The 12,822-nt window shown below is 36.4% G+C and overlaps 1 protein-coding gene across 4 annotated transcripts in view; it reads left to right on the forward strand.

Moving 5' to 3' along the window:
• Window positions 1-12,822, forward strand: part of TTC3 (tetratricopeptide repeat domain 3) — a 132,657-nt gene that overhangs the window by 84,042 nt on the left and 35,793 nt on the right. For all 4 annotated transcript variants that reach the window (XM_024758265.1, XM_024758267.1, XM_024758266.1 and 1 more), the window contains 3 exons: window positions 1,450-1,614; window positions 6,793-7,840; window positions 8,765-8,830. In XM_024758265.1, coding sequence (XP_024614033.1) covers window positions 1,450-1,614; window positions 6,793-7,840; window positions 8,765-8,830 — 1,279 coding nt within the window. The remainder of the gene's footprint in view (window positions 1-1,449; window positions 1,615-6,792; window positions 7,841-8,764; window positions 8,831-12,822) is intronic.

Below are 12,822 nucleotides of genomic sequence, written 5' to 3' on the forward strand. Positions count from 1 at the left end.
TGTTTCCCCGAGTCCTGTCAAAGTCCTATAGTCAAATCCTGCCAGCCTCAAAGTCTGATTCTCTAGGAATTCCTCCTCCCGCTGCCAGACCCCCAGGATGGGAAGCCTGGCGTGGGGCTCAGAACCTTCACTCCAGTGGGTGGACTTCTGTGGTATAGGTGTTCTCCAGTTTGTGAGTCACCCACCCAGTGGCCATGGGATTTGATCATATTGTGATTGCACCCCTCCTGCTGTCTCCTTGTGGCTTCCCCTTTGTCTTTGGATGTGGGGTATCTTTTTTGGTGAGTTCCAGTGTCTTCCTGTTGATGACTGTTCAGCAGTTAGTTGTGATTCTGGTGCTCTTGCAAGAGGGAGTGAGAGCACGTTCCTCTACTCCGCCATCTTGAACCAATCTCTCTCTTCCCCCACGTTTCTGTTTTTTTGTTTTTTTGTTTTCTTTTTTGCGGTATGCGGGCCTCTCACTGTTGTGGCCTCTCCCATTGCGGAGCACAGGCTCCGGACGCGCAGGCTCGGCGGCCATGGCTCACGGGCCCAGCCGCTCCGCAGAATGCAGGATCTTCCCGAACCGGGGCACGAACCCATGTCCCCTGCTTTGGCAGGCAGACTCTCTACCACTGGGCCACCAGGGAAGCCCCCCCCTCCACGTTTCTTAAATGAGTTGTAATAACAGTTGGCTTTGTACATTTCCATGGATTCTTTGAATGGAGGGATTGTTTTAAGTTAAAATAACAGTAGCCTGTATTTTGATAGCACTTATGTACCAGGCACTATTTTAAGAGCTTTTTATGTATAACTCATTTAATCCACTCTTTTTTCTAGGAGATACGTAGTAGTATTATATTCAGTTTACAGATAAGGAAGCTCAGGCACGGTGTAGTTGAGTGTCCAAGGACACAAAGCTCGTACATAGCAGAGCCAGAATGTAAATCAGCAGTCTGGTTTAGAGCCCACACTCACACTATGATACCTTTTTAGAGTGTTAGAATCTTATACTGTTTTTTTTTAAAATCTTTTTATTTAAGTACCTTTTACCAGTCTCAATCTCACCTTAACTTAAATTGATAGAGTTATAATAAACTCTGTCATTTTTTTTTAACAGGTTACAATTAGTGCAACATTGATTTTTTTTAAAACCAGAATTTAAAAAAAATTTCCTCTTGGTAGCAAGAGTAAGTAATTAAAAGTACTTAGGTATCTTGTACCTTACCTAGTAGTCAGATATCTTGTACCTTATTCAGTAGTCACGTATCTCGTACGTTACTCAGTAGTCAGGTATCTCTTGACTGTAATTGTGGAAAGGTAACTGTTCTTCATTAAATTCTCTGGTAGTGTTTTTTGCATCCTGAAGTTGAGTAATATGTTGCTATCTTTATTTCAATTTAAATGTTACTCTGGGCCACCTGAAAGTTAATTACTCACAAAATTGTGTGTATTTTTTTTTTTAATCAGCAAACGCAATTCAAATTCTGCGGGCCCATTTGTAGTGCCTGACCATCTTCGTCACGATGTAGAAGAATTTGAAGCTCTGTATGAACAGCACAGTAATGAATATGTTGTCCGTAATAAGAAGCTGTGGGACATTAACCCAAAACAAAAATGTTCAACTCTATATGAGTAAGTAGTTTAACATTCCTACAGCTATTATACTGAGGCTGCCAGTTAAAGATCTTAAGTTGTTTACTTTGTGTCCCTTTATGTTTATTAAAGGAATCACTGATTGGCTCACAAACTCTGGGGAAGAAAAGTGTTTTTATGGCTTTTGTCATGTATTACACAAAGTTAATTGAAGATTTTTAACTATTACATTTAGAATCCTAATGATTATTAGTTTTGTCAGTTTGAGCTGCTAATGTAGATTCTGTCTATTTCCAAAACTGTCCTGGTATGTCCTGATAGGAACGATAAACAGTTTCCAGCCATAATCTTTTATCATGAATTCCAAAGTATATACATTTGACAAGGAGTAGTATAATTATTTGATCTCATTGTCCTTATGTTGATGATGCAGTTGTTTGGCATCTCCTAAGTCCAGTGACAATTAATGTAGCTTGGTGAAGTACTGCCCTTTAATGGGGACGGGATACCAGGATCTGGTTATTACTTCTGCTGAGATAGTTGTCCAGCTGTGATGGTATAGAACACATATAGAGCCCTGTATCTCTTTATTGAATTGAAAACTTGACTTCTAGACATTTATCTAAGTAAAGAGAAACAGACTTTTCCTTTAAAGAAGCTTTGGGCTCAGTTACTTTTGGATTGAAAATATGAATGTGAAATTAACACTAGGGGACTTCCCTGGCGGTCCATGATTCAGCACTTCTACTGCAGGGGGCACGGGTTCGATCCCTGGTCAGGGAACTAAGATCCTGTATGCCACATGACATGGCCAAAAAAAAAGAAAAGAGAAATTAACACTAAAGTCAAGTCTTTGTGGGGTGGATACAGTAGTGGAGTAAAGAGTTCAGAAAAATCTAGGAAACGTTTGCCTTTTTTTTTTTTTTTTTTTTTTTTGTTGGCATTAATAAGTTGTGCATGATGCCTTCCTTAGGAAAAGAAGTTGAGGGGCAAAGATCTGCAACAGAAAATTAATTTGAAAGCAAACTCCTGTCTCAGAAAAGAGGGGATATATGTATACATATAGCTGATTCACTTTGTTGTACAGTAGAAACTAACACAACATAGTAAAGCAACTATACTCCAATAAAAATTAATTAAAAAAAATGAACTCCTGGAAAACCCATCACTCATCTATAATTTGGTTATTGTTACTTCTATTTTTCTCAGTTGCATTGTTCCTATTCAGTCTTGTTATATCCTCTTGGATCCCTTTTCGTAGTTTTTCTTCAGAGTTGAAATGCTGCGCAAATCATACTCTCAGAGAACTGGATGACAACCTGGAATCAGCTCTAAAACTATACCAGTATTTCTTAAAACATGCTGGACTTCGCTTCAAGCATCCAAAGCTGAAGCTAAACTGTAGTTTTCAGGAGCTTGCTTCTTAAAGAATTTATTACCACTGTAAGTGGGAAGAAATTTAATAACTTTATGAGAAACCAATAGGCTGATTTGTTTGTGTATTTTGAGATAGAATTTCTATCTTAAAATAGGAGAAAGTCAAGAAGTTACAGGAAGTCATACCTCAAAACAATTCTTTCCTTGAATTTTCAAAAGAAAACATGTAATGATTGGCTTAAGAATGATTTTTTTAGTGGCCAATGGGTAAGAAAAAGAAAAATAAAATTATTGTATATGAAAAGAGTGTAGAGTAGAAACATTAGACAAGAAGTCAAGAATACTATGATAACTGCTGTTAACTTTTTCTTGATGTAAGTATTTCAGTTTAAAGTAGGGGGTTGGACTGATTTTTTTTTCAGTGACCTCCACCTTATTCTAACATTTTATGATACACATAGTTGAAGCATAATAAATTTCAATAGGTGGCATTCTGCATTCAGTTTTTCCTAACACCTCTTTAGGTAGTGTTAATTAGTCAAGATTTATTAACCACTTAAGGTTAAGCTCTGGGGAAGATTTCAGAAAAAGTAGAAAATGTAGTTCTATCACGCAGCTTACAAGTAGCAGGAGCGCAAAATTGATCATTGGTTGAATCACAGTGTATTGCAAATAAAAATGACTTTGTGCAATAAGAATCGGGTTTTTTCTCCCTATCAATCTTTGCCTACCAAAAAGAAAATGTGGTTCTTGCTTACTTGTCATGCTCTCTTCCAAGAAAGAGGGACCTGGGTCCTCATCTTTTAATCTATTTCTTTAAAAAAAAAAAAAAAAGGAATCATCAGCATGTAGAAAACAATGATTTTTCAAAGGGGCACAACCAGAATAGTAGGATGGGAATGCTTTTGGAAATATTTTTCCCATTCCTATCCCTTGCTAGTGACATGCACTAGCACGTGACAGTCCGTTAAGGACCATTTAAGACACTAATGATCATCACTGAATTATGAAAATATACATACACATATTTGCAAATGGGAAAATAATTTGAAAATCATATATTTGATAAGGGACTAATATCCAAAATGTATGAAGTACTGATACAACTCGATAGCAAAAAAACCAAACAGTCCAATTAAAAAATGGGCAGAAGACCTGAATAGCCATTTTCCCAAAGAAGACGTACAGATGGCCAACAGGTACATGAAAAGATGTTCTGCATCATTAACCATTAGGGAAATGCAAATCAAAAACACAATAAGGTAATAACCTACAATGGAAAGTAACCTGAAAAAATATATATATATAACTGAATCACTTTGCTGTAAAACCTGAAACTAACACAATATTTTAAGTCAACTATACTTCAGTTTAAAAATAAACACAATAAGCTATCATCTCCATCTCATACCTGTTAGAATAGCTTTTATCAAAAAGACTAGAAATAAGTGTTGGCAAGGATGTGGAGAAAAGGGAACCCTTGTTCACTGTTGGTGGGAAGGTAAATTGGTATAGTCACTATGGAAAACAGTATGGAGGTTCCTTAAAAAATGAAAACATGTACATGTATGTAATATAGCAACTATTGTTATCTGTGGTAAAATTAACTTTATTATTATTTTTATCACTTCCGTCAAGCACAGCATGGCCAGTCTGCCTCAGGTTCTGAAGTGCAAGAACACTGTCCCTATTAGAGTCTGGATTATGAGGAAATCGTATTTGTGCTATCTTGGGCCCCACGTTTATCTACAGAGACTATTTTTCAAGGCTAGAAAAGCATATAAATAGAGTTAAAGTTCATTTTGTGTTGCATTTCAAATAACAATCACTATAAAAATTTTATTCACAATGTGGTTATAATGCTATTTTTCTTTGGGCTAGGGACCCTTGTTGAATTAAATTTTGTTCTGTTTGAATGTATGAAAAATTCATTGCTATTTAGCCAGTGGAAAAAACATGGAGGCTCTATTTCTTCAAAAAACAAGATGTGTATCCTTTCAGACTTTGTATTTTATTTTTTTGGCCGCACCGTGCGGCATGCAGGATCTTAGTTCCCCGACCAGGGCTCAAACCCATGCCCCTTGCAGTGGAAGTGTGGAGTCTTAACCACTGGACCAGGGAAGTCCGCAGACTTTTAAAATGTTTATATGTATGAAATATATGTTTTGGACTTTATAAGCTGTTATTTAACTATACACTCAGCTTTGTCATTTGCCCTTTTCACCTAAAAATGCATGGTGAGCATTTTTTTGTATCCTTAAGTATACTTCAGGAATCTGACTTTTATTAGTTACTCAGTAATCATCACCGTATCTATATCATCATTCATGTTGCGAACTCTTGAAAAGCTCTCTGCTAAATTACTGGTAATGGTTTTCTTTCCTGTGGTCTCTGTTCTTTAGTGATCCCATTTTGGATTTAAGTATTTTAATGCAGGTAGAAAAGCTTTATTTTTTAATGATTCTCTTTAGTATTCATCATGGAGAGCAAAAAGTAAATACACATAACACCACTGATGAATTATCTGCTGTTGCTTGTGGCAGCTAAACACCAACTGGAAAGGTCTCTCTTGGGACAGATTGTGGGGTCAGTGTTATTTATACCAATTGGCCAGAACCCTCAGCAAGGGTTATTGTTCCTGAGGCTACAGTGATGTGCTTCTTTTTACCTTATTGCCCTCCCTCAACAGTTTCTGCTTTTAGAGATTTCTCGTTAAAAATGAAGTTTGATTAGAATCTTAAGGCAAACGCATATTTAACCTGTTACCTTGCAAAACAACATGTATGTAGGGGAGTTTCTATTGCAGAGCTTATTCTAAGGGGAAAATGTTTATCAAAAAACACTTTAAAAGAGACTGACGGCTTTTAAGTATTTAGATCAGCAGTGCAGACAGAGAGAAGTGGCTTTTGGTCTTTATGTTTCAGTGTGGCAGTTGCTTTGAACAGGGGTTAATCACTTGTCAGTGTCCTGTGCATTTACGTGCAGCAGCATCTGCGAATAAAGTGGTTTTCTTCTGCTTCAAAGAAGTATTGTTTTTACCTTCCTCCTGAGTAAGTTACCTTCCTGGTTAGCTTTAATTTACTAAGAATGTTCCTTTGGAGGTTTTTGCTCTTGAAAAAGCCTTCTTAGTGTACTTGGTATGTGTCTTTCTTGTTAGTTGTGCCACTGTTACAGACTGAATACCAAATTCACATGGGAGAGGAAGCCTCTTTGAGCCTGGCACAAGAATGACAAAAGAACATGGCCCCAGAACTGGAGTGAACAAACCCAGTCCACAGATGGAGGCAGGTTAAGGGATTGGCCCCATTACTGTGGATCTGATCCTGCACTGTGGTGGTTTATTGATCAGACCTGATAGACTTCAATAATTCTGAATCATTGTATATTCCTAAACAGAGAACTGTTAATAGATTTACTATATGTAAATTCCAATAGGATTTTTTTGAAATTTGATTTCCTTTTTTCATTTGATGTTCTTGTTATTGATAGCCTTGTTGTTTTTCTTGAATAAGTTTCTTTGATTTTCGTTGTTTTTTAAAATACAGTGAATAATTATTTAACTGAAACTTATAAAAATAACTTTTTAATCTCCTTTAGCTTTTTTCCCCAAAATTTTTTAAAGGATTATTTTCTGAGGGGTAAACAAAATTTGAATAGTATCATTGATTACAGTTAGCCTTTCTCAGATTTAATATGAGTATAACATATTTGTTGGGGAGGTGTCAAGATCAGTTAGAAGTGAAGTAGTATTTTGCTTTGGGAGAAATTTTGGGAAATATTTTTTTCAGATAAACATGTACAAGTACTTCCTTATAATAACTTACGTAAATTTTTTCCAAGTTATTTCTCTCAGTTGTTAGAGGAACATGGTCCCTTGGACATGAGTAACAAGATGTTTTCTGAAGAATATGAGTTTTTCCCAGAAGAAACTCGACAGATACTAGAAAAAGCAGGTGGTTTGAAATCTTTTCTCCTGGGATGTCCTCGTTTTGTTGTGATTGACAACTGTATTGCATTGAAGAAAGTTGCGTTACGGCTTAAGAAAAAGAGAAAGAAGAAAAACATTAAGACAAAAGTAGAAGAAATTTCGAAAACAGGAGAGTATTTACGAGTTAAACTACCGCTGAATCCAACTGCTAGGGAATTTAAACCAGATGTGAAATCCAAACCAGTGTCTGACTTATCTTCAGCACCAGCTTCTGAGGATGTGAAGCCCCACCTTACATCTGCTAATTCTCCCCAGTCACCTTGTGAAGCTGTGAAGCCGAAACTAATTTCCGATAATTCTTCCAAATCAGTTTCTGAGGATGAGAAGCCCAAAGGGGTGTCTTCTGATTCTCCCAAACCAGTCTCCGAGGAGACAAGTCACAAACACGTCACCTCTAATTCTCCCAAACCAGTTACAGAGGATGTGAAACCAACCTATTGGACTCAACCCCAGTTGGTCACAGGATACTGTACGTATCTTCCCTTTCGGGGATTTGACATTACCCAGACACCACCAGCGTTTATAAATGTGTTACCGACTTTGCCCCAGTATAGCATTTATGCACCTCTGGCCAGAGTTTCTTCTGAATATCAGCTGCAAAGATCAATACCAGTGGTGCCGTCTTTTGTAGCCAGTGACATAACAGAAGTGCGTTTTGAGGGCCATCATTTCAGTGCTGAGAATGCCCCTGGTAACCAGATTGCCTCTGAAACACAAATCCTTCAGGAATCTTTGGAAATATCAGTAAAGTCACAGTGCATCACGGATGGTGCTGATACAGCCCAAAGTGAGTCTAACAGAAATGATGACCACTGTGGAAATTCTGCCAAGCAGGAAGTAAATCCAGAAAGCACCGATGAAGTAACAGAAATTCCACATACACAAATGGTTGCTGTACAGGTAAGACTGAAAATAGAAAGTCTTCTTAATACTAAAGTTGAATTTTCCTCTTCATTTTTCATTGCCATTATATTTACTAAAATTCTTTAAAATGATGGACTTCATGAACCCTTTTGTAGGGCGTGACAGGTAATGCCAGAAGGAATTTTTGGGTTTAGTAAGTAACATCCTTCTTCCTATCCAAGTTTTGCACCAGTTGAGAAGTAAGATAGTGGAACCAGCAGATGGAGCCAAAACATCACCTTGATAATTAATAAAAGTATGGCAGGAAGATGTGGCTGTTTCTGTAGAGAGTGCATGTCCTAAGAGTGAAGCCCATGACATACCAGCTTCCCCACCTAGTTACAGCGGTGCTGGACTAGAAGGCCTCCTAACTTGGGTGCCTGCCCCTAAGACATAGTGCATGGAGAAGGAAGGGGAAAACGTGCTTTCTGCATGGGCAGCTCCCAAGAAAAAGAAAAAAGGAAGAGTCTGGGCTGCACATGCCCAATTCTCCTACCAAACCAGGGGAGGAGTGAGGGAGTTAAAAGACACAACCAGATGGAGAGAAACAAGAGAGATGTGAATAAAAGTTCCTTCCTGACAAGCACGAGAATAAGCTAAGGTTTCTCTATAGTTAACTTCATCAGGCATGAATTCATTAAATACTTATTGGTTATCCTCCTACTCATTAAGTTTTTTGCTTTCTAGAAAACTTTGAAGAATTATGTTAACAGTAATGAACCAAAATCATTTTCACTTTTACTAATTATAAATGATCACTTTTTCCTGTTACAAATATTTGTAGAAAGCCTAGAACATTATCTAAACTGGCCAGAAAAAGCCTTGAAAAAGTTATGGGCATGTTTCAAAATGTTATTACATGATGGATTTATTTTACTAGAGCAGTTGAGATAGACTGAATGTATTTGTTTTGCCCCAAAGGTGTCTCGGAATGTAATGCATCAAGAAGTCAATACTGAGCCGTATGATCCTTTTGAGGCACAACAGGTGAGTCAAAATCATATTAAACTGTTTAAAGGTTTAATTTTCTTTACTTTTAACTAGATGGGAATGACGAACTTAGAACTATTTTGAAACCAGGTATTCCATACAAAACATTATAGAATAAGCTTTAGAACATAACAAAAAATTATTGTTTTGTCTTTATTGTTCGAATTTGGGAAGGGGAGGCAGAGGAAAAGGTAAGTTTTTTCTAGCTTACTGATTGTGAAGTATAATGGCTTTATTGTTTTAACTGGTATAATGAGCCTGTATTAATTTATAAATAAAAGCTTATTCACATGAATAATACAGAAATTATTATAAAAACCTTCACTGCTTTAAGAATGATTCAATTAGAAAATCTATTAATGTAATTACTGTGTTAATATATCTTAAGAGAAAAGTCATTTGATCAACTCCATAGTTGCTGATAGGGTACTGGAAAAAATTCAAGTTTTTTTCTTGACTAAAACTCATAATCAAATGGGAATAGATGAATACTTTTCAACATGCTTGTATCTTTCTTAAGCCAAATGCGTCATCTTGCTTAAAGGTTATATATCATCATTAATATTTATTATTATCCTGGAGATATTAGCTGAAAAAATCACATAAGAGAGAAAAATAAGATTTTAAAGGTGGATGTATAAGTATCATTATTTACAGAGGCTAAGACTGTGTCCCTGGAACATCCAAAGTGATCAACCGAAAACCCAATACCAAAATGTAAGATAATTCAGAAGGTTGACTGGATGAAATTCCTTTCCATATATAAACAACCCATTGCAAATTATATTAAAAGAAGAGATTACATTTTCAATAGCATCAAAAAGATAAAATATGTAAACCTGTGAAAGAAGACTTTAAAATGCTACTGAGACACACAGAAGACTTAATGAGAAAATGTTCAGTGTACTTGAATAGAAAGACCTGTTATTAAAGAGATTGGTTCTCTCTAAAGATTTTAATTTAACACAGTCTCAAAACAAACATGAACAGAGTGTATTAGTTATCTATTGCTGCATAACAAGCTACCTCACAATTTCTATATGTCAGGAATGGAGGAGCAGTTTAGCTGGGTCATTCCAGGTATTTCTTATGAGTTGCAGTCAGGGTGTTGACCTTAGCTCAAGCATCTGCAGGAGTAACTGGGACTGGAGGTGCTACCTCCAGGATGGCTCATTCACATGCCTAGCAAGTTGGTGCTGGCTGTTGGCAGGAGGCATGAGTTCCTTGCCTGTGGACCTCCACCTAGGGCTGCTTGAGTGTCCTCCTGAGGCCTGGCTTTCCCCAGAGTGGGTGATCCAAGGCAGAAGTAACAATGGCTTTCATGACCTATTTTAGGAAGTCACAGTGTATCGCTTCTCCTGTATTTGTCTTGGTCACATAGACCAACCCACCAACCCTGATACATTGTAGGCGAGGATTATACAATGGCATGAATACCAAAAGGCAGGGATCTTGGGGGGCCACCTTGGTGGCTGGCTACTGCATAGAATTTATTTGAAACTGGACAAATTGATTCTAAACTTCATATGGAAAAACAAACATCAAGAATGCCCATGGAAAAGAAACTATAGGAAGGGGAGTTGTGCAGTAGGTATCAAAACATAATATAAATCTATATTAGCACATAAATAGACCGTTAGACTAAGAATCCAATAGAACAAAATATAGAAATTTAAGGTCTAATAAAAATGCTAGCTGTTGGTGAGCAAAAAGTAGATTATTAAATACGTGGTGTTAGGAGAAGTGCGTTGCCATCTAGAAAAAATTAACTTGGATCCCTACCTCATTCCATATACCAGAATAAATTCCAGGCAGATAAAATATTTAAATATTAAAAACTGGACCTAGAAGAGTACCTAGAAGCAAAGGAAAATTTTAAAAATAAGATTAATGAACAGCAGGACAGAAAAGTATTTGTGTATATGTGTTTACACACACATATGTAATGTGTCTATACATGCACATAACATATATATATGTATGAACAAATATATACAGCATCAAAACACAAATGACCAACTAGGAAAATTATTTGCAGCATAGGACAGAGAACTAATTTCCTTGCTTAGCATATGAAGTTGCTGTAAATCAATAAGGAAAAAATTAATAATCTGACACAAAAATGGGAATGGATGGGAATAGACAATCTGCAATAAAAGAAATAAGGATAATTTTTAAACATATAAAATGGTGCCCAACCCCAATGGAAGTAAGAAAAACAATCATTTATACGTTATTGAAAGAATATAAAAATGTAAATTGGGGGGGAAGGCAATTTGGAATTTATCTGCGTTCATATATGTGTACAGAGACCAGTGAACAGGATATTTGTATATTTGTTTTATCTGTATTTATGTCAACAAAAAATTGAATACAACGTGAATATCCATCGATATTCACTAGTTAAGTGAATTATGGTACATCCATATAATGAATATTACTCTGTCATTTAAAAATGAAGCAATTCTATGATCACTGATTAGGAGTGATTTATAATATCAGGTGTGTAATTAATTAGGAATAAGTAAGGTTAGAACTTCGTGTTGCCTGCTACTATTTTTACAAATAGCTTTACAGTTTTAGCCAATTATAAAATATAACATAGAGCCCTTAAATTTTTTAATGAACAATACTGAAAATTATGAAAGAGAAATTGAAAATTATCTACATTCCCATCACCCATGTTAGAATTTGATGTGCAGCCTTCCAGGTTTTATTTTAACATTGGCATTTAAGTTAGCAATGCTTTTTATTTTATTTTATTTTATTTATTTATTTTAGCAATGCTTTTTAAAAGATGGTATCATACCATATATGTTACATTTGAAATTTTCAGTCTTAATATATTGTGGACTTTTTTCCATGTCAGTAAATACCAATTTTTCACCAACATTTTTAATGCATGCTTGGTATTCCATTATATGAATTCATAGTTTATTTGACTAGATTCTTTTGTCGAACATTTAGATTATGTTAGCTTTTCATGCTTACGGTGCTGTGGTGAACATTGTTGTCTGAATGAGTGTATACCAAGTAGAATGAGTGGTATTGAGTTCTTACACTACTTAGCTTCAGCCAGGTACGCTGTGTTGTTTGAGCCAGTGTTTTTACCCTCATATAAATATTCTCATCAGTGTTGGGATAATTCACGAATGCTTTCTTAAATTAGCTCTTAGTTTCAAGACCTTGACATTAGCATAGTTGATTGCTGGTTTCTCAACCAGTGAGACTTAAAATTATCCCCAGCACGGCTGCTTTCTTCTGGGACTTTGAGAAGTTGCCTGTCTTCTCTAAACCTTGGTTTCCTGATCTTTAAAAACTGAAAATAACATACCTCTTACACAGTTGTGGTGAAATTTAAGTATAATAACATAGAGATGGCATATAACTTGCTGCCTGTCTCTGTTAGCAATTTGGGGCATATGAATTAATTCATAATACTGAGTTGCATTGTGATCCTTTTTGCTGAATTGAGACTGAAAACAGAAATAACTAAGATCTAAAACTGTAAAGGCTTGCTTGTGGGTCATAGTAAGGTTCACCATTTAGTTGATTATTTAAATATGGGCTGTATTCGTAGAGCTGAACTTTCAGTCTGGATGACAAAAACTGAGACTCTTCACAGCAAATTGGCACGTACGGTCACCTTGGCCACAGTGCACGGTTCTCTGATAATTTACAGAATTTCAAAACCTTGATTCCGTGCCTTTTTACACTTGGAAGATGCTAAGATGCTGGGAGAGGTGCAGGAGATGGGGAAGATGGACCAAGTTTGTGCCACTGGGTTAGATTTCCAAAGCCTGGCTGCCGAGGCCCCTCGTGTCTTGGTAGAGCAGTTACCTGCAGCTGGGAGGAGTTGCCAGCATCAAACAGGTGCTTCTTTCAGACACAAATGTGTGATTGCTGCCAGTCTAAGCAGTATGAAAGGCTTTAAAAAAATACATAAAGGCTACTCATTGTTTGCCAACATTTCACATTGTATGATTTCT

The sequence above is a fragment of the Neophocaena asiaeorientalis genome, unplaced genomic scaffold (assembly GCF_003031525.2).
Source record: "Neophocaena asiaeorientalis asiaeorientalis breed wild unplaced genomic scaffold, Neophocaena_asiaeorientalis_V1.1 scaffold45, whole genome shotgun sequence".
NCBI classification, from domain to species: Eukaryota; Metazoa; Chordata; class Mammalia; order Artiodactyla; family Phocoenidae; genus Neophocaena; species Neophocaena asiaeorientalis.